The 21,517-nt window shown below is 51.3% G+C and overlaps 1 protein-coding gene across 4 annotated transcripts in view; it reads left to right on the forward strand.

The window, feature by feature from the left end:
- Positions 1-20,310, forward strand: part of ORC4 (origin recognition complex subunit 4) — a 31,777-nt gene extending 11,467 nt beyond the window's left edge. For all 4 annotated transcript variants that reach the window (XM_068158692.1, XM_068158689.1, XM_068158691.1 and 1 more), the window contains 10 exons: positions 1,715-1,790; positions 2,186-2,271; positions 4,807-4,855; positions 6,896-7,047; positions 9,554-9,727; positions 10,087-10,173; positions 13,868-13,976; positions 16,492-16,587; positions 16,703-16,770; positions 19,766-20,310. In XM_068158692.1, the coding sequence (XP_068014793.1) occupies positions 1,715-1,790; positions 2,186-2,271; positions 4,807-4,855; positions 6,896-7,047; positions 9,554-9,727; positions 10,087-10,173; positions 13,868-13,976; positions 16,492-16,587; positions 16,703-16,770; positions 19,766-19,954 (1,086 nt within the window). In that variant the 3' untranslated portion in view covers positions 19,955-20,310. The remainder of the gene's footprint in view (positions 1-1,714; positions 1,791-2,185; positions 2,272-4,806; positions 4,856-6,895; positions 7,048-9,553; positions 9,728-10,086; positions 10,174-13,867; positions 13,977-16,491; positions 16,588-16,702; positions 16,771-19,765) is intronic.
- The last annotated feature ends 1,207 nt before the right edge of the window (positions 20,311-21,517 follow it).

Genomic DNA, 21,517 nt, shown 5'->3' on the forward strand with positions numbered 1-21,517 from the left:
CCTTCTGGGCCAGACCGTGAGCAGGCCAATTCTCCACTCCTTAAGCTGATTTAACTTAGAAAAAAGCAACTAAAAAAACCAACCCCCACCCCCCAAAACACCAAACAAAACCCCCCAAACAATAAAAACCCCAAATCCCTAACCAAACAAACCCCAAACCACCCTACATGCTTTATTCCAAGTTCCCTACGACTGTTACCAAGCACAGATTCCCGATGGACTGTCACTTTGGGACCCTTGAGTTTGAGGAGCAGTAGTTGCTGTCATTCTGTGCAATTTTGGTTTGTCTCCTGCTTCCTAAATTAACAACAACAAAAAAAGAACAAACATGGTTAAAGCAAAGAGTTTTGTTCTCCAGCATTTAATGAAGCAGTGAAGTCAAACACTCAGCTCACTCGAGGCAAATTTTCTTAGCATCTCAAACTCTTAAAGCTTTTTTTTAAAGGCAGATATCCTACATACTACCTCACAAGTAAGTGACTGAAGTACTGGAGTTCTTTCTCTTTCTCTGTCTCATCATTGTCTTACTCATCTTTCTCTTACTCATCTTTCTCTTTCTCTTCTTTCTTCTTTCTCTTCTTTCTCTTTCTCTTCTTTCTCTTTCTCTTCTTTCTCTTTCTCTTCTTTCTCTTTCTCTTCTTTCTCTTTCTCTTCTTTCTCTTTCTCTTCTTTCTCTTTCTCTTCTTTCTCTTTCTCTTCTTTCTCTTTCTCTTCTTTCTCTTTCTCTCTTTCTCTTCTCTCTCTCTTTTTCTTCTTTCTCTTTCTCTCTTCTTTCTCTTTTTCTTCTTTTTCTTTCTCTTCTTTCTCTTTCTCTCTTTTTCTTCTTTCTCTTTCTGTCTTTTTCTTCTTTCTCTTTCTCTCTTTTTCTTCTTTCTCTTTCTCTCTTTTTCTTCTTTCTCTTCTTTCTCTTTCTCTCTTTTTCTTTCTCTTTCTCTCTTTTTCTTCTTTCTCTTCTTTCTCTTTCTCTTCTTTCTCTTCTTTCTCTTTCTCTTCTTTCTCTTTCTCTTCTTTCTCTTCTTTCTCTTTCTCTTTCTCTCTCTTCTTTCTCTTTCTCTCTCTTCTTTCTTTTTCTTTCTCTCTTTCTCTTCTTTCTCTCTTTCTCTTCTTTCTCTCTTTCTCTTCTTTCTCTCTTTCTCTTCTTTCTCTCTTTCTCTTCTTTCTCTCTTTCTCTTCTTTCTTTCTCTTCTTTCTCTCTTTCTCTTCTTTCTCTCTTTCTCTTCTTTCTCTCCTTTCTCTCTTTCTCTTCTTTCTCTCTTTCTCTTCTTTCTCTCTTTCTCTTCTTTCTCTTCTTTCTCTCTCTCTCTTCTTTCTCTTCTTTCTCTCTCTCTCTTCTTTCTCTCTCTCTCTTCTTTCTCTCTCTCTCTTCTTTCTCTCTCTCTCTTCTTTCTCTCTCTCTCTTCTTTTTCTCTCTTCTCTCTCTTCTTTCTTTCTCTCTTCTCTCTCTTCTTTCTCTTTCTCTTCTTTCTCTCTCTCTTCTCTCTCTTCTTTCTCTTTCTCCTTCTCCTTCAGCAGAATGATCAAAGAAAACTGCTACAGTCATGTTAGGGAATGCAAAGTTGGCAATGTAGGGGTTTTAGTCTTGAAAATGCCCCAAAGCCAATGCTGCCTGATGAAACTGCATGTACTGTTTCCTCTTTAATAGCCATTTATAGACTTTTCTTACTCTTAATACATTCAACTTAAAAAGTAATTACTTTTTTTTTTCCCCTCCTAGTTATTAAACCATGCCTTGAAAGACCTCAAGGAAATGAAACAAGTCCAAGAGAACCTGTTGGAAGTTCATCTGAATGGCAAGTAAACCAGCAGAGCTCAAATGCTAGGGGGTCACATTTAGTTGCTGTGTATCACTTGCAGTGAAGGAAAAGTTTGGTTGCAACAATTGCAACCCAGCCTTGATTGCAGACACCTTGGTCCCTGAGCTCCAAGTTCCCTCCTTTCCTTTGTGTCTCTCTGTATAAAAAGAGCTTTTGTGCCTCTAATGACATCAGAATGGTAAAAATCAGTTCTGTTATGAATGAATGGTTTGAGGTAATTCATTACCTATGGAAAATTCCTGACTAATATTCATCTTTGAAGAGGCTGGAAATGGAGAGAAGCTTCTGGATGGGTTTCCAGTGGCTCTAGGCACAGCTTCTAGGAGTGAAAGAGAGCTGCCACTTCTTCATGAACAATCATTTTCTTCCAGGGCTCCTGCAGACTAATGATAAAATTGCCCTGAAGGAGATCACCAGACAGTTGCAGCTGGAAAATGTGGTGGGGGATAAAGTTTTTGTAAGTACCAACTTTATTACACTCCTTCCCTTATCTCCCTCAAAAATCCATGCCTAGAAAACTAGCTTTAGAGAAGGCAGCTCCTTGAGACTGAAAGGGCTTTGAGAGTTTGCTAGCAAAACTGTGAGGGGCTGGCTTAGTCTTCTCAAAGCTCTCTCCTTTAAAGTATTGAATAATTGATGGTGGTAATGAACTGTGTCAGCATTTCCCTGGGAGGACCCTGGTTTACAGACACCCCCAGCTTGTGTTCTGCACAAGTGCTGAATGTGAGCTTTTCCTGGTTGAGCAGTATTAATAATGCATCCTGAGGCTCCTTTAAAAGACATCATCTCTGCCTTACAGAAAGGGGAGGATGGGAAGGCTCCCTTAACATTTACTTCAAGTCTCTAAATAGTAGAGTCAGAGTCATTCAGGTTGGAAAAGATCTTTAAGATCATAGAGTCCAACCATTAACCCAGCACTGCCAGGTCACCACTAAACCAGGTCCCTCAGCACCACATCTCTGCAGCTATTCAGTCCTTCCAGGGAGGATGGGGGCTCCACCACTGCCCTGGGCAGCCTCCTGCAGTGAAGAATAACCCTTTCAGTGAAGAAATTGTTCCTCATGTCCAGCCTAAACCTGCCCTGGCACAAGTTGAGGCTGTTTCCTCTTGTCCTATCATTTGGATACAGAGTCTAACCCCACCTTGCTACCTTCAAAACAAACATTAAGCATTCCAAGGAGACTTTATTTGGACTATTTTGGAAACATCAGCTTTAACATTTCAAGACAAAGAGCAAGCAAATTAACCAGCCAAAAAGCTGTCTTTGAGTATAGTTGCAGCCTCTTGTAGTTCCTCAGAAAATCCGTCCAGGCCTCCTAGAGCTCTCACCTGCCACAGAGTTTCTCCTGAAATAGGTGTTTCTATTGACCTTTTCCCTAAGATGCTAAACTCATTTTCATTAGTAATCAACTCAATAATAAAGAGCATAACTGCAGTGCTTCAGATGAAATTATACTCACCTGAGCAAGAAATAAGTTGGGCTTCTTACCTGTTATTTGTGAGTATTCTCAGGAGGCCATCTCCTGCTGTGATGAAAGGTCCTTCTGAGCATCTCCCTTGCTCCCAGGCAGGGCCTTGGGAATTGGCAGAGTTCACATAGTTGTGAGCCATCTGTGATACTGATCCAAGAAAGGTGAAACCTTCATGGATGAGGTTTATTTTCAGCAGTTGCATCTGGAAAGCTGCAGACATCAGGTGCTGCTGCTTCAGTTGAGAGAAACCACAGAACTAGGTTAGGGGCAGTATGGATTACTGGGCTTTATTTGTCTCTCTTCTGGAAACCCTTGCTGCTTAAGCTGTGCTTTGGTTTCCTTCCTTAGCCCAAATGATTTTGGACACAGAGAATGGAAAACCCTTTCTGGTGGTGAGCTACAATTCCTCCAAATCCAGCTGCAGTAATAAAAGGAAACAGCAAGTATTTACTTTCAGTCTGGCTGCCTGAAAGAGTTGTCCTTTTCACCAGACAACTACACCACCACCTTTCAAAGCCCATAGTTTTGCTACCAAAAGTGCTGGAGGGCAAAACTGGACTTAAATATGCTTATTTCCCCTGTAGTTATCCCTAGTAAGTTATTGTGGAGCACTGCCTCAAACCCTCAGCCATCTTCATTGCTTTAGTTGCACACAGGCATGGAAAAAAGTGATTGTCAGGAATATGGCCATCCTTCTCTCCACAGAAGCTTCTCCCTTCTTAGCTTCCACAGAGTAAATTGAATTTTCTGCCTTGCTTGAGGTCTTCAGTTGTACTTACTTCCCACACAACTTGTGTGCTTCAGAGAATGCAGTGGAGGAAGGATGGTCACAGGAGTCAGTTGTTTTCTGCCAGGCTGCCCAGCAAGGTGGTAGATGCCCCTGTTGTGACAGAACAAGGAGTGATGGTTAATGTACTAAGAAGGAAATTCAAACTAGAAAGAAACAAGGAAATGTTTTTTGTGCTGAGGGTCTTTAGACTCTGTCCCAGGTTGCCCAGAGTGGAGGAAGCTGCCCCATCCCATGGAACCATCACAGGTCAGTTTGTCTGTGGCTCTGAGCACAGTAGTTGGGGCTGTCCCTCCTGACTGCAGGGTGGGGGCTGGACTGCATGACCTCTAAAGGCCTCTTCCCACCCAAACCATTTGCTAATCCTATGGATGTTTGATGCTTGCATCTCTGTAATAAGGTTGCAAATTAAACTGCACACTGATCATTCCCAGGGGATCACTTGAGCTGGCAGGTTTTGCAGGTGTGGAGATGGAGGAGGAGTGTTGCAAAGTTATTTAAGGAAAGACAGGGCTCCTTGGAGTGCAGCCATTCTCCTCATCCAGTTTGGTTTTGGGTTTTCTTTTCCCTGAGGCAATTAGTTTGGGGTTTTCAGACTGGGAAAAAAGTGGTTTTGAAAGCAGGAGTCCAGGAGGAGATGGCCTGCATTGCATACCTGAACTTGATGTACTTACAGAGTTCTGAAAAGTCATTGAAAAGTTGTTGGGAGGCTTCTTCTTTCTCTCCTCTCTAGGGCAGTTTTGCTGAAAATCTTGCATTCCTTCTTGAAGCTTTAAGGAAAGGTAAGCACATGTAGCCTCTGCTCTGAAACCCTGTCTGTGTCTTTGTCCTGGGGCCGAAAACTTAGCATGGCTCCGAGTCAGCAGCCAGGCAGAGAGGGACCTGGGGGTGCTGGTCGATGGTAGGCTGAACATGAGCCTGCAGTGTGCCCAGGCAGCCAGGAGGGCCAATGGCATCCTGGCCTGCATCAGGAACAGTGTGGCCAGCAGGAGCAGGGAGGTCATTCTGCCCCTGTGCACTGCACTGGTTAGGCCACACCTTGAGTCCTGTGTCCAGTTCTGGGCTCCTCAGTTTAGGAAGGAGGTTGAGCTGCTGGAAGGTGTCCAGAGAAGGGCAACAAAGCTGGGGAGGGGTTTGGAACACAGCCCTGTGAGGAGAGGCTGAGGGAGCTGGGGTTGCTTAGCCTGGGGAAGAGGAGACTCAGGGGTGACCTTCTTGCTCTCTACAACTACCTGAAGGGAGGTTGTAGCCAGCTGGGGGTTGGTCTCCCAGGCAGCCAGCACTAGAACAAGAGGACACAGTCTCAAGCTGTGCCAGGGGAGGTTTAGGCTGGAGGTGAGGAGAAAGTTCTATACAGAGAGAGTGATTGCCCATTGGAATGGGCTGCCCAGGGAGGTGGTGGAGTCACCATCACTGGAGGTGTTCAGAAGGAGACTTGATGGGGTGCTTGGTGCCATGGGTTAGTTGTTTAGGTGGTGTTGGATGATAAGTTGGACACGATGATCTTGAAGGTCTCTTCCAACCTGGCCCATTCCATTCCATTCCATTCCATTCCATTCCATTCCATTCCATTCCATTCCTACTTGTACAAGTGCTGTGGAGAAATCTACCCCAAGAATCCCAGAATCCTGGTACGGGGGGGGTTGGGAGTGACCTCTGAAGATGATCCAGTCCAACCCCTGTGCTAAAGCAGGGCCACACACACCATGATCACCAAGGCCAGGCAGATTTGGAATCTCTCCAGGGAAAGAGACTCCACAGCCTATCTGGGCAGCCTGCTCCAGGGCTCCAGCACCCTCACATCAAAGAAGTTTCTCCTCAGCTGGAGGAGAACCTCCTGGCTTCCAGTTTATGCCTGTTGCCCCTTGTTACTGGGCACCACTGATAAGAGCCTGGCCCAACCTCTTTCCCTTCACCCTTTAGCTATTGATCAACAGGGTGAAGAATGTGTCATGGCTACAAAAAAAATTGATCAAAATACATACTACCTAACAATAATATATAATACTAACCAAAATGTGCCTTCCATAGCTGGTGCTCTAAAGCCTGGCAGGTGCAGGTCAGCTGTGAAGTGGAGGTTTGTATCCAGACACAAGCCATTGGAAATACTGGGGTTGTGAATAAGCATTGGCCATAGAAATCTGCCTGCCTCTGCAGCCAGAAATGAAGCTGGGCAGAGTTCTACACAAGCTTACCCATTTTAATAGTTACTGTTGGAGCAGTGCTTGTAGAATCACAGAATCATTTTGGAGCTATGGAAAACCATAGAGTCCAACCATTAACCCAGCACTGCCAGGTCACCACTAACCCATGTCCCTGCATGGCTTTGAAAGCCCTCTGGGGATGGGGACTCCACCACTGCCCTGGGCAGCCTGTTCCAGGCCCTGACAACCACGTGGGGAAGAAATTGCTCTTAATGTCCAACCCAAAGCTTCCCTGGTGCATCTTGAGGCCATTTTCTCTTGTCCTGTAACTTGTTCCTTGGGAGAAGAAACTGACCTCAACCTGGCTCCAACCTCCTTTCAGGGAGCTGTAGAGGGCCAGAAGGTCTCCCCTCAGCCTCCTCTTCTCCAGGCTGAACAAGCCCAGTTCCCTCAGCTGCTCCTCACAAGCCTTATGCTCTAGACCCTTCACCAGCTTTGTTGCCCTTCTCTGGACACAATCCATTCAGCTCCTCATTGTCCTTCTTGGAGTGAGGGGCCCTCTGAGCTGCCTTAGAGGAAAGCTGAAAGCAAATCTGTGAACAGTGGAAAGGGGCAGAGGTGAGGGCTGGAAGGCTGATGGTGATGTTCCCACCCTAACCTGTCAATCTGCCACCCCAGGAGATCGAGCCAGCAGTTGTCCTGTCCTGTTTGTACTGGATGAGTTTGACCTCTTTGTCCATCACAAGAACCAGACACTGCTCTACAACCTCTTTGATGTATCCCAGTCAGCACAGACTCCAGTCACAGTGGTTGGACTCACCTGTAGGCAGGTAAGGAGCTGTTCTCTCACAGGCTTCAGCTGAGTGAAAGACTTTGCTCTTGCTTGGGGCATTCTCTTCTTCTCCTGGAACCTTGCCTAATGTACTGAGAGCCTTTGCTGAATGAGCTGGTTTTCTCACTTCTCAACTGGGAGAAGTTTCTGCTGAGAGACACTGAGATGACCAAAAATCTGCAGAGACTTCAGTTTTACTGCTAGGAGGAGCAAGAAGCCCCTGCCTGGAGTGCTTTGTCCAGGTCTGCTTCCCCCAACACAAGAAGGACATGGAACTGTTGGAGTGAGTCCAGAAGAGGCCACAAAAGTTGATCAGAGGGCTGGCTGGAGAATCTCCTCTCTGGGGACAGGCTGAGAGAGGTGGGGCTGTTCAGCCTGGAGAAGAGAAGGCTCCAGAGTGATCTTAGAGCAGCCTTCCAGTACCTGAAGGGGGCTACAGAAGAGCTGGGGAAGGACTTTTTACAGGGGCTTGCAGTGATAGGACAAGAGGGGAATGGACTGGAGGTGAAAGAAGTGATTCAGACTAGAGATTGGGGAAGAAAGTCTTTACAGTGAGGGTGGTGAGATGCTGGAACAGGTTGCCCAGGGAGGTCATAGATGCTGCTTGCCTGGAGGTGTTGAAGGCCAGGTTGGATGAGGTTTGGGGTTGTTTTGGGCATTATTGTGGGTTTTTTAGTGCAACTCAAACCACCAAGGTGTGACAAACCCTTACAGTTCAAAAAGCCTCACCCAACATTCCTGCCATCTAGCAGTGCCATTATTTTGTCCCAGAAATTGTTCTGTCCCAGGACACTGGGACAAGTTTCTCTTAAGTGGATGAATCTCACAGCATCCTCTGTGTTCTCAGAGAAGTAAGCTTCTATCATCTTCCACAACTTGATGGCAGGCTTGCTCACTTCTGTGTGACAAGCCCAGAAGGTAACTATTGGCTTGGAAGGGTTTGGGGTTGTCTCTTTTGACACCATCTCCCACAGCAAACTCCTGGCCAAGCTGTCAGCCCATGGCTTGGACAGCAGCACTCTGAGCTGGGTTAGGAACTGGCTGGAGGCTGAGCCCAGAGAGTGGTGGTGAATGGTGCCACATCCAGCTGGCAGCCAGGCACCAGTGGTGTGCCCCAGGGAGCAGTGCTGGGCCCTGTGCTCTTTAACATCTTCATTGATGATCTGGATGAGGGCATTGAGTCCATCATCAGTAAATGTGCAGATGACACCAAGCTGGGGGCAGGAGTTGATCTGCTGGAGGGTAGAGAGGCTCTGCAGAGAGACCTCGACAGGCTGGACAGATGGGCAGAGTCCAAGGGCAGGAGATTGAACACATCCAAGTGCCAGGTTCTGCACATTGGCCACAGCAACCCCATGCAGTGCTACAGGCTGGGGTCAGAGTGGCTGAGAGCAGCCAGGCAGAGAGGGACCTGGGGGTACTGGCTGATGGTAGGCTGAACATGAGCCTGCAGTGTGCCCAGGCAGCCAGGAGGGCCAATGGCATCCTGGCCTGCATCAGGAAGAGTGTGGCCAGCAGGAGCAGGGAGGTCATTCTGCCCCTGTACACTGCACTGGTTAGGCCACACCTCGAGTCCTGTGTCCAGTTCTGGGCTCCTCAGTTTAGGAAGGAGGTTGAGTTGCTGGAAGGTGTCCAGAGAAGGGCAACAAAGCTGGGGAGGGGTTTGGAGCACAGCCCTGTGAGGAGAGGCTGAGGGAGCTGGGGTTGCTTAGCCTGGAGAAGAGGAGACTCAGGGGTGACCTTATTGCTGTCTACAACTACCTGAAGGGAGGTTGTAGCCAGGTGGGGGTTGGTCTCTTCTCCCAGGCAGCCAGCACCAGAACAAGAGGACACAGTCTCAGGCTGTGGTAGGGGAGGTTTAGGCTGGATGTTAGGAAGAAGCTCTATGCAGAGGGAGTGATTGCCCCTTGGAATGTGCTGCCCAGGGAGGTGGTGGAGTCCCCATCACTGGAGGTGTTCAGGAGAAGGCTTGCTGGGGTGCTTGGTGCCATGGGTTAGTTGTTTAGGTGGGTTGGATTGGTTGATGGGTTGGATGCAATGATCTTGAAGGTCTCTTCCAACCTGGTCTATTCTATTCTAAGATTCTTCCTTTTTTAAGCTGGATTCTTCCAGTCTTATGCTGCCCTTGAACTGACAGCTGCCAACCTGTGGAGCCACCAAGCAGCTCCCTTGGAGCTGTGATAGGCTGAAACATCTGGAAGGCAGGCTGAAGTCACTGAAGTCTTGACATCATCTGTGGAGCTGCTCTGCTGGGTTTCCTAGCAACTAAGTGATGCAGCTGGGGAGGAGTGGCTCCTCCTCAGGCTTTGCAAGGCACAGCCCTTAGAATCCCTAGCAAAGGGCTTGTTAGGACATTTTAAGTCTGAGTAGTTAATAATTCTCTTTTCTCCACACAGTTTCCTTTGTTTCCTCACGCTGCTTCCACTGTAGCAAAGAACACACCCAGCACATCTGCTTCTTAAACTACTGCTCTGACTTCTCCTTTGGTTTCTTTGTCCCCTAAGGATATCCTGGAGCTCTTGGAGAAGAGAGTAAAGTCAAGGTTCTCCCACAGACAGATCTATTTGCTGAATTCCTTTGATTTCAAACAATACCTGAAGATATTCAAGGAGCAGCTTTCCCTCCCTGCTCCATTCCCTGATGACTCTTTTGCACACAAGTGGAACAGCAACGTTCAGGTATTTAAAGCTTGTCGGACTTGGGGGTGTGGTTTGCTTTACTTCTGGGGTGGGGGGGAAGTGGAAATCCTTTCCCTAAGATGAGTATTGCCTGTTGCTGCTTGAGGTAGATGTGGAATAAATTGTGATGGAAGAACTCTTTGCTTCCTGGAGCCTGGGCATAGAATTGGAAGCCTTTGAGAATTGGAAGTGTCCCAAAGGCGACCCAAAAAGGTTAGAGATGAAGAATGGTGTGGTCGAGCCTGAGCTGAGCTCTTCCTTAAAGTGAGCTGACTCCTGTCTTCAGGTAGGCATCAAATGGTTTGCTGAGGTGATTAAAATATCCCTTAATTATTGGTTATTCTTTTTCCCCCCCCCAGAGTCTAGCAGAGGATAAAGTTGTGCAGGATGTGCTGCAGAACCTTTTTCACCACACTAAAGACCTGCGCTCGCTTCACTTGCTGCTGGTAGGTGTTTGGATGTGGCTGCAACATCTGCTGGACTCCAAGCAGCCTTAAACCCCTCTGGGTTTCACTGCTGTTCAAGCCAGTTGCCAGAGCTTTACTTTGAGGCATCTTTTTGTTCAGCAGGCTCTTCACAGCACTGGTTTCTCACAGGCTTGATTTGATGTGTTGGAGTAGCTCCCATTTCTGTAGCAGCTCTGTTGTGAGGATTGTAAGAAGGACACAGAGCTGCTGGAGTGAGATCAGAGGAGGGCCACAAAGATGATCCAAGGGCTGCAACACCTCTGCTGTGAGGATAGGCTGAGGGAGCTGGGAGTGTTCAGCCTGGAGAAAAGAAGACTCCAGGGGGACCTTAGAGCTGCCTTCCAATACCTGAAGGGATCCAACAGGAAGGCTGCAGAGGGACTTCTCATAAGGGTGTCTAGGGACAGGACAAGGGGGAATGGTTTGAAGCTGAGGGAGAGTAGGGTTAGACTGGATCTGAGGAAGGAGCTCTTCAGTAGGAGGGTGGTGAGACTCTGGCACAGGCTACCCAGGGAGGCTGTGGCTGCCTCCTCCCTGGGGATGTTCAGGGCCAGGTTGGATGAGGCCTTGAGCAGTGGAGTCTGGTTGGGAGGTGTCCTGCCCATGGCAGAGAGGTTGGAGTAGCTGATGTCTGAGGCCCCTCCCAACCTGTGCCATGCCATGATTCTGTGATCTCTCACTGTACTGAACCAGCTTCACTTCCTCAAGGTCTTCTTCAAAGATCCAGACATTTTGTACCACATTTTTGCTATGGTCTCTCACTGTATTCATACACTCTCCACTTGCTCCTCCTCATCACCCTCCTGGAGTCTGGCTCCCTGTGTAGGTTTGTGCCCTTCTGACAGAAATTGGAGTAACTGTCACTCAGAGCTAAAAGATGTGCTGTTGTCATCCCTCTTTCCACTCCTCCTTCCCAAACTGCTGCTCTTCCTCAGTTCTCCTGGGCTCAGGCTCTTGCATTTCTGGACTAGTTGAGCATTCCCATACCCCTCCACTCTTGTTATTCACCCACAGAAAATGCCTTTTGTTTTCTTTTATCAGTTCTAATTCCTTCTGCAGAGTATGAGAGGAAAAGAAATCCCTTCCTGAACTGTATGATTAGGCACCACTTTGCTTCCCAGAGCTGCTTTCCTATGTGGAGCAGTCCAGGTAGCCCAGATGCTGCCCTGAATCCATCCATTACTGTGACACTAGGCCAGGAAATGTGATCATAATCTTTGAAATCCAGCTGGAAGCTTGAGGCTACTAATCCCTAGAAAGAGGGAGCTGGAAGTGAATTCTGATCAGCCCAGTGACCACACTGGCTGGCAGGGAGGGCCTGAGGAAGCTTTCAGAACATCCCTTGGGAGCTTCAACCTTTCCCAGTTCTCTCAGGGAGGGGAAAGGAAGGAAGTCATCCTCACTGGGTGGGGAAAAACTAGACTGCTGCCTCCTTGTTAAGTCTGAGAGAAGACTTCTGTGCTCAGTGAGCAGGAGGTAATGCTGATGGGGAACTTCCTTCCCTCACAGCAAATGAGCCAAGGCTTAGCACGTGCCCAGGCTCTCCTGGTGGGACTCCCCTTTAATCTGCTTTTTTAACAAGAGCCAGTGTGAACACTCAGTGCAGAAGGTAAGTAACACTTACTCAGCCATCTCAAAAGAGCTGTGTGCTTGTGGCACTGTGAAAGCCCACGGAATGTCCCTGCTGGTCTTCTGCCACTGCTCTGATGGGAGCCCTCTGCTCCCTGGTGGGCTCTTCCTGGACTCCAGGGCTGACAGCTTGTCCCACCACTGGGTCTGTAGCCACTCTGAAAAGCAGATCACAGCCTCCCTGCCCTAATTCTGAAACACTTCTTATTTTGGAAGCCCTCTGTTTGCTTGAGTTTGTTACAAGACTGCAGATTACTCCTAGTCTAAGGGCACCCAATTAGTATCAGTATCACTCAGGTTGGAAGAGACCTCAAAGATCATCAAGTCCAACCTGTCACCACAGACCTCATGACTAGAGTAGGAGGACACTGCTGCCCACTGCAGTCTGTCTGGGTGGCCTGAATGAATGCCAGAAAAAGAGCTGATGGCCATCTGAATAGCCTCTCTTGGAGCTTCAGGGGGAGCCAGAGCTGAGGCTGAAGCTCTTAATGCTTGTCTACAGCAAGTTCTGATTTTCTCACAGAATCCCAGCATGGAGAGGGTTGGGAGGGACCTCTGGAGGTCACCCAGTCCAACCCCCTGCTAAAGCAGGGCACCCACAGCAGCTTGCCCAGCATCACAATGGCCAGGGGGGTTTGGAATGCCTCCAGAGAAGGAGACTCCACAACCCCTCTGAGCAGCCTGCTCCAGGCCTCCAGCACCCTCACACCAAACAACTTTCTCCTCATCTTCAGGTGAAACCTCCTGGGTTCCAGTTTGTGCCCAGTGCACCTTGTCCTGTCCCTGGGCACCACTGACAAGAGTCTGGCCCCAGCCTCTTGCCCCCCATGAGCCCTTTGTCTCTTGCTGAGCATTGCTCAGATCCCCTCTGGGGCTGCTCTTCTCCAGGCTCCACAGCCCCAGGGCTCTCAGCCTTTCCTCCTCACAGAGATGCTTCAGGCCCCTCAGCAACTTCAGAGCTTCTGTTGAACTCTGTCCAGCAGTTCCCTGTCTCTCTTAAACTGGGGAGCCCAGAACTGGAGCCAGTACTCCAGCTGTGGCCTCACCAGGGCACAGGAGAGGGGGAGGAGAACTTCTCTTGACCTGCTGCTCCCAGTCTTCTGAATGTGTACCCCAGGGGCCTGTTTGCCTTCTTGGCCATGAGGGCACACTGCTGGCTTATGGTGAACTTGCTGTCCACCAGCACTCCCAGGTCCTTCTCCACAGAGCTGCTTTCCAGGTCAACCTCTCACCTCTACTGGCTGTACCCAAACCCCTTAACTCATTCCTTACCTTTGGAAGTCTGAACACTCCTGTAGCCTTTTGACATCTAAGGGGAGAAGGAAGCCTGGAGAAGCCTGGTGGTAGCTAGCACTGCATGTTCTCAGTGGGAGGCCTTGGTGAAAGCAAGAAAGCATGAGCAGTTTCTCATCACACAGACCTGCAGAAGGAGGAAGTGATCACCAAACCCTTTTCACTTGTCTCAGCTGATGAATGTTGAAGTGCAAAGTGTTCAGAAGGCAGACACTGAAAGCCCTGGAGAGCAAGCAAGTGGTGTGCCTGCTGCTGTGTGCCAAGCAACAGCTCCAAAAGGCAGCTCACCCTGCACTTCATGTACTGACACTGCTGCAAAGCTCCCTCTGGGGGACAAGCAGTTGTAGACTGTTGCTAGCCAGGCTCTGGAGGGTGCTGTGTGTGCTGAGTGGTGCCTCCCTTGGTGCCAGGGGTGTGCTGCAGCCCTGTGCACACAGGCCCTTTGCACTAGCTCTAAGTCATTCTTGCAGCAGTCACTGAGAGGTACTAATGCAGTGACATCAACAGCAGGTTAGGGAGTGGCTGCCTCCTAGCCAGGAGGCTTTGAAGTCTGGGAGAGCCTTGCTGGCAACATGTGGCTGCAGCTGCCAGCTCCTTCCAAGGGCTTCAGTGGGAGCCTGCTGTGTGTGTGCAGGGTTTGCTCCTTCATGTTTGCAGGGGGCCAGGCCTCGTTCTGAGTGCCAGTCTCCAGGTTCAGAAAATGCCTGCTAATGAGTGCTGACATCAAACCCATCTGCTGCTCTCTTCCCAGATGCTGGCTGTGTGTAAGGTTACTGTGCACCACCCACTTGTCACTCCAGCAGACCTCCAGGAGGCAAGCAAGCACTACAGAACCGACTCCAAAGCAAACATTGTACATGGTAAAGCTTGCCTCTTCCCCACAGAGTCTTTCCTAGGAGAATGGAGGCTGTCAGGCTCCTCCCTGAAATCCTGCTGCTGTAGGATCACTGAATTGTTGGCCTTGGAAGAGACCTCTTAGACCATTGAGTCCAACAGCAATCCAACCCCACCATGGCCATGAAACCACATCCCACAGTGCCAGGGCCACAGGTTTCTTGAACACCTCCAGGAGTGGGGACTCCACCACCTCCCTGGGCAGCCTGTGCCAGTGCCTGACCACTCTGCAGCAAAGAAATTGTTCCTCATCTCCAACCTGCACCTCCTCTGGTGCAATTCCAGGCCCTTTCCTCTCATTCCATCCCATCATACTAGGGAGAAGAGACCAACCTCCACCTGGCTCCAACCTCCTTTCAGGGAGCTGTAGAGAGCAGTGAGGTCTCCCCTCAGCCTCCCCTTCTCTGCACTAAGCAACCCCAGCTCCCTCAGCTGCTCCTGCCCAGCCCTGTTCTCCAGACCCTTGCCCAGCTTTGTTGCCCTTCTCTGGACCCACTCCAGCTCCTCAGTGTCCTTCTTGAGTGAGGAGCCCAAAACTGAAGGCAGTACTCAAGCTGTAGCCTCACCAGTGCCCAGTACAGGAACACAGTCACTTCCCTACTCCTTCTTGGCCACCTGGGCACCCCCTGGCTCATCTTGAGCTGCTGTCAACCACCACCCCCAGGTCCTTCTCTACCAGGCAGTTTCCAGCCACTCTGCCCCAAGCCTGGAGTGCTCATGGGGTTGCTGTGACCCAAGTGCAGGACCCAGCACTTGGCCTTGTTGAACCTCATCCCCTTGGCCTCAGCCCATGGATCCAGCCTGGGCAGATCCCTCTGCAGAGCCTTCCTTCCCTCCAGCAGATCAGCACTGCCACCCAGTTTAGTGTCAGCTGCAGACTTACTGAGGGTCTCTCCATCCCCTCATCCAGATCACTGATGAAGACACTAAAGAGAGCTGGCCCCAGCACTGAGCCTGGGGAACACCACTGGTGAGCAGCCACCAAATGCACTTACCTTTACTCACCACAACTCCCTGAGCCCAGCCAGCAGGCAGTTTGTGACCCACAGAAGCAGCCAGCCAGCCAAGCCAGGAGCAGCCTCAGAGGTGCTGTACAGGACAGTGTCCCCTGTTGGCAGGAGCTGTGCAGGGAACACATCCACCTGAGAAGTCTGCTCCCTTGTGGCTGCAGCACTGCCAAACCAGACGGGATCACACAACACTGGAGCTGCCTCCTGCTGCAGGGGGATGCAGGCTGACAGACAGCTTGTGTGGCCCTGCAGGGCCAGCCAGGGAAAGCCCCAGCAGCTGGGCTGAAGGAGTCAGGCTGGGTGACAGAACCAGCCTGGACAGCACTTCAGTGCTCAGGTGGAGATGGTGTCATGGCCATGGGGGTGCTGGCTTGGTGGCTGGACTCTGACCTTAGAGGTCTTTCCCCACCAAAACAACTCCATGCTCCACCTGGTGTGAATGGTGGAGGAAAGGGAGATGCTGACCCCCTCCTGCCAGTGCTGGGAGCTGGGGGACACTGCAGGCACTGGGGCTGGGAGCTGCTGAAATAAACCTTAGGGGAATGGCTCTGGCTTGTGCCTGGGGCTGTGGAAAATGGGAGGCTGTGCTTGAGCTCTCTGCTCTCAGAGCTGCAGCTTGTGCTTACCTGTGTCTGAGGGAGCTGCTGGGGGGGCTGCCCTCACTCCTCTTTGGGTTGTGCTTCACCTGCTCTCCCCAGCTGGGCTGCACTGAGCACTACTGCACTGAGGAGCAGCTGGGGACCTGTGTGACAGAGAGATGGAGAAGCCTGAGCACAGGCACAGGAGCAGCTGCTGCCCTGCTCAGCAGAAGTGAGAGAATGGTTGGGCTGGAGAAGGCCTTTCAGATCCTCCAGTCCAACCTTTAACACCACAGAGCCCAGCACTAAGCCATGGCCCTCAGCACCACAGCTTTGAAATCCCTCTAGGGGTGGTGATTCCAACCACTGCCCTGGGCAGCCTGCTCAGGGCTTGCCAACCCTTTCAGGGGAGAATTCTTTCCTTAGCCCACTGCTTCCTTAGGGCTCCCAGAGCACACAGGGGGTGCTTTGTGATTCCTAAAGCCTTCCTAACAGCAGGGAGCTCACTCCCCGTGTCACATCTTTAGCTCTGATAGTGAGCAGCCTCTTCAGGCTCCTGTCATGAGGAGATGCAGTCACAGGGACATTGTCCTGGTGCTGCTGAAGGTCCTGGGCCCCCTTGTGCCATCAGCAGTGATGTTCATGGTACTGGGGTTTCTTTTTCTTTGATGGAAGCAGCCCATTTCTTAGCATGCCTGCTTCCAACACCTGGAAAGCAAAGCTTCTCTTGGGCAGATTAGCCAAAGCTGGGAATGTTTCTCCTGTGGGAAGGCAGGCAGCACAAAGGGGTGAGGCCTGGGAGACCTCCAGCACAGAAAGAGAGAGGAGCACAAATGGGACCTGAGCTGCTGGTGCTGCAGAAGTATTGATGGAGCTCTTGTCTTTCCCTCTAGGTTTGTCTGTCCTGGAAGTCTGCCTCATAATAGCCATGAAACACCTGAATGATGTTTATGAAGGAGAGCCATTTAACTTCCAGATGGTTTACAATGGTGAGAGGAGAATGCCTGAGCCTCACAGCCACCAAATCATTTCCTTTCTCCTCCCCCTCCAAATAACTCTGTTGGTTGTTGTTTTGTTTCCCCTTCCCCCCCATTACTGCTGCAGAATTCCAGAAGTTCATCCAGAGGAAGGCACACTGCATGAACAACTTTGAGAAGCCAGTTGTCATGAAGGTGAGGCTGAAGGGCAGCTCTTTAACCCCAAATGATTTACTTGTTGGCTTGGTGGGCACCTTTCCCCTTCATGCACAGCTCTGAGCAGCCACAGGCAGCCCCAGCACCAAGCCCAGGTGCTTCAGGGCAGGGAGAGCCCTCTGCTCTGGGAGCAGGCTCCCAGGGGAGTGGCTTTGGGCAGAGCCTGGAGGGGCTCCAGCCTGGGACGAGCTGGAAATAGTCACAGGGGGAGAATTTAGAGCCAGGAGGAGCAATGTGGTGGTTTTCATAGTATCAGTCAGGGTTGGAAGGGACCACAAGGATCAGCTAGTTCCAACCCCCCTGCCATGGGCAGGGACACCCCACACTACATCAGGCTGCCCAGAGCCTCAGCCAGCCTGGGCTTAAACACCTCCAGGGACAGGGCCTCAACCACCTCCCTGGACAACCCATTCCAGGGCTTCACCACTCTCATAGGGAAGAACTTCCTCCTCACCTCCAGCCTGAATCTCCCCACCTCCAGCTTCATTCCATTCCCCCTAGTCCTATCACTACCTGAGATCCTGAGCAGTCCCTCCCCAGCCTTCCTGTAGCCCCCTTCAGATCCTGGAAGGCCACAATGAGGTCACCTGGGAGCCTTCTCTTCTGCAGCCTGAACAGCCCCAACCCCTTCAGTCTGTCCCCAGAGGAGAGGTGCACACCAGAGGTGTTTTAGGCTATGCCTTTAGAATTTAGGTGCAGAGAGATGAATCTGTGTGCTTTAAGCCCCCACAAGGAATCTCCTTCAGGTGAGCTTAATGCCTCAGGACTGGGAGTCAGAGGTGGCTTCCAAAGGAGACCTTTGTGTAGGTGTCTTGAGCTTGCTCATTCACTCTTGGTTAGAAGTGAGGTCTCCAAAATGTTATCTGTTGGAGAGGGTTCAGAGGTCACCACAAAGACAGCAGGGCTGGAGCACCTCTCCTACAAAGGCAGGCTGAGAGAGCTGGGGCTGTTCAGCCTGTAGAAGAGAAGGCTCCAGGGAGACCTTAGAGCAGCCTTCCAGTACCTGAGGGGCTACAGGAGAGCTGGGGAGGGACAAGGGGGAATGGTTTGGAACTGGAGCAGGGTGGGTTTGGACTGGACATTAGGAAGAAATTCTTTCCAGTGAGGGTAGTGAGACACTGAGCAGGTTGCCCAGAGAAGCTGTGGACCCCTCATCCCTGGTAGTGCTGAGGAGCAGGCTGGATGGGGCCTTGAGCAAGCTGCTGTAGGGGGAGGTGTGCCTGCCCATGGCAGGGGGTGGGAATTGAATGACCTTTAAGGTCCCTTCCAACTGAAGCCACTCTATGATCTTTCCACATCAAAACCCTGCTCCCCTTAATCCAATCCCAGTGGGTCTGACTGGTACCTGGAAGGGGTTTGCAGTCCAGCATGGCTGGGTTTGCCTCAGCCAACCACGGGCTGGTGAGCTGTCACTCCTCTGATGTCATTTGGCCAGGCTCTGCCCAGGGAGCTGGGGGTAGGGCACAACCCTGCTGTGGAGCAGCTGCTCACACAGGTGTGGTGTTTCCAGCTCACAAAGCTAACCCAAGGCCCAGCAGTTCAGTGGCCAAAGCATCTCCTACCCTTTCAGCTCTTAAGCTGAGCAGCCCTGGGGTTTGATCCAACAGCACAGGGATCTGTCACTCAAAATGAGCACCACAGCCTGGAAGCAGCACATCAGAATGCTAGGGAGGGGAAGGGACCTCTGGAGATCTTCCACTCCAACCCCACTGCCACAGCAGGGTCACCCCAGCCAGGTCACACAGGAACACACCCAGGCAGGTTTGGAATCTTTCCAGAGGGGACTCCAGCACCCTCACGTAGAGAAGTGTTGAGGTGGAACCTCCTGTGCTCCAGCTTGTACCTGTTGGTGGTCCTTGTCCTGTCCCTGGGGACCACCAAACAGAGCCTGGCCCCTTCATCCTGACACCCACCCCTCAGATACTGATACACATTGATCAGATCCCCTTTCAGCCTTCTCTCCTCCAGACTAGAACAGCCCCAGGGCTCTCAGTCTTTCCTCACAGCAGAGATGTTCCAGTTCCTTCATCATCCTCATAGCCTCTGTTGGACTCCCTCCAGCAGGTCTCTGTCTCTCTTGAACTGGGGAGCCCCAAACTGGACACAGTATTCCAGGTGTGGTCTCACCAGGGCAGAGGAGGAGGAGAACCTCCCTAGACCCACTGGACACACTTTGCTTGATGCACCCCAGGACACCATTGGCTCTCACTGCTGTCCCATAGAGACCTTGCTGTGCACTAGGACTCCAAGGGCAAGGGAGGTTATTCTGCCCTGTACTCAGCACTGGGTAGGCCACACCTTGAGTCCTGTCTCCAGTTCTGGGCCTCTCAATTCAAGAAGGTGTCCAGAGAAGGGCAACAAAGCTGGGGAGGGGTCTGGAGCACAGCCCTGTGAGGAGAGGCTGAGGGAGCTGGGGTTGCTTAGCCTGGAGAGGAGGAGGCTCAGGGGAGACCTTCTTGCTCTCTACAACTACCTGAAGGGAGGCTGTAGCCAGGTGGGGGTTGGTCTCTTCTCCCAGGCAAGCAGCACCAGAACAAGAGGACACAGTCTCAGGCTGTGCCAGGGGAGGTTCAGGCTGGAGGTGAGGAAAAAAAGAGATTTGCCATTGGAATGTGCTGCCCAGGGAGGAGTCTCTGTCCCTGGAGATCTTCAAGAGCCTGGCTGAGGCACTCAGTGCCATGGTCTAGTTGGTTGGATAGGGCTGGGTAATAGGTTGGACTGGGTGATCTTGGAGGTCTCTTCCACCCTGGTGGATTCTGTGGTCTTTCTCCATAGAGCTGCTCTCCAGCAGGACAGCCTCCAGCCTGTGCTGGTGCCTGGTGTTACTGCTCCCCAGATGCAGTACCCTGCACCTGTCCTTACTGAACTTCCTGAGGTTCCTCTTGGCCCTGCTTCTCCAGCCTGTCCAGGTCCCCCTGGCTAGCAGCACAGCTACCTTGTTCTTGCTTGCCCTGATTGCTGGTCTCCCTGGCAGGCCTTTGAGCACCTGCTGCAGCTGGAGCTGGTCAAGCCCGTCGAGAGGCCGACGCTGCGTGCTCAGAAGGAGTACCTGCTGATGAGGCTGCTGCTGGACAACAACCAGATCATGGATGCTCTGCAGCTCTACCCCAACTGCCCCACAGACATCAAGCAGTGGGCAGCCTCTTCCCTCAGCTGGCTCTGAGCCCTCTGCAGCTTGCAGGCTGCTGGGGTCTCTGCCAGCTCCAGCAGCTGGGATGTTTGCCCACAGCAGGGGCTGCAGGTAACTCCACCTTGGGAAGAAGCTGGCTGTGGTGATCGACTTTGTTGGCTTTTAAGGACAACTCTACTGCTGTCATCTCCTGGTGGCCATAAATGTGACTGAGTGTGACTGATTTCCACTGTGCAGAAGCCAGCTCTGGGGCCCCTCAGCCTTGGCTGGCCACCAGCACTGCACACTCACACCCAGAGCCATCCCTACTGTGTCTGCTCTGTGTACTTTTTCTTCTCAAAGCTGACTTGACACAGAATTGACTCCATTAAACCTTCCATCACAGCCAACTGCAGCTGGCCAGGGCTGTGTTTGTGCTAAGTGCCACTCACCCTCTGCCCAGGCTGCTGGGCTGGCTTGTGATATGGCTTCACCCCATGACCCTGTCCCTGTGGAAGGCAGCTCTGGCCAAGCCCTCCCAGAGCTGCTGGGGAGCCTCTGTAGGGTGAGAAACTGGTTTACAGCTGCTGAAGGGAGAGATCTGTAGGAGAGGTCTGGAATACCAGAAGTGTGCTTCAGAGAGGCAGCACCAAAGGTGTGCTCCTTCCCAGGTGACAGCAGGGGGTTGGTGCCATGTGAAGGAAGCTTTGGGTAAGCCCTGCTTGCTACAACAGCCTGAGCTTGCTTTTCACAAGGGCTTGTAACAGGACCGGGGGCAGTGGGTGGAAGCTGGAAGAGGGCAGATTTAGACTGGAGATGAGGAAGAGTCTTAACAGTGAGGGTGGTGAGATGCTGGAACAGGTTGCCCTGGGAGGTTGTGGAGGTTCCAGTCCTGGAAACATTCAAGTCCAGGTTGGATGAGGCCTTGAACAGTGGCTAGTGGAAGGCATCCCTGCCCATGGCTGGGGAGTTGAAACTGGCTAACCTTGCAGGTCCCTTCTAACCCAAACCATTCTATGACATGAGAGCAGCTGTAAGCAGTGGGGGACAGGCTGAACTTCAGCCCTCCACTTCTGATGCAGAAGAGCTGCTGCTTTCCCTTGCCTGAGCAGAGGTAGCTCACTCTTACCTTAAGGCAGCTCACTCTTACCTTAAGGCCCATACCATGCCAGGGATGTTTTTAGCAGCCCTGTAGCTTCAGTCTGTCAAAGAGCTGAGGCCATTCCAGTGAGGTCTGTCCTGCTCTCCCACAGAAGCCCTTCTGCTCCTGAAGAGCAGAGCAGTGCCTTCGAGAGCAGCAAAACAAGCCCCAGGACTGGCCTCACTTAAAGTCATGGAATTGTCAGGGCTGGAAGGGACCTCAAGGCTCAGCCAGTTCCAACCCCCCTGCCATGGCCAGGGACACCTCACACCACAGCAGGTTGCTCACAGCCACATCCAGCCTGGCTACAAACACCTCCAGGCATGAGGCTTCCACCACCTCCCTGGGCAACCTGTGCCAGTCTCTCACCACCCTCATGGGGAAGAACTTCTTCCTTACATCCAATCTGAATCTACCCATTGCTAGTTTTGTTCCATTCCCCCCAGGCCTATCCCTCCCTGACACCTCACAAAGTC

This window comes from Melanerpes formicivorus, unplaced genomic scaffold (genome assembly GCF_026170545.1).
Source record: "Melanerpes formicivorus ecotype bairdi unplaced genomic scaffold, bMelFor1.0.p_v2 SCAF_41, whole genome shotgun sequence".
NCBI classification, from domain to species: Eukaryota; Metazoa; Chordata; class Aves; order Piciformes; family Picidae; genus Melanerpes; species Melanerpes formicivorus.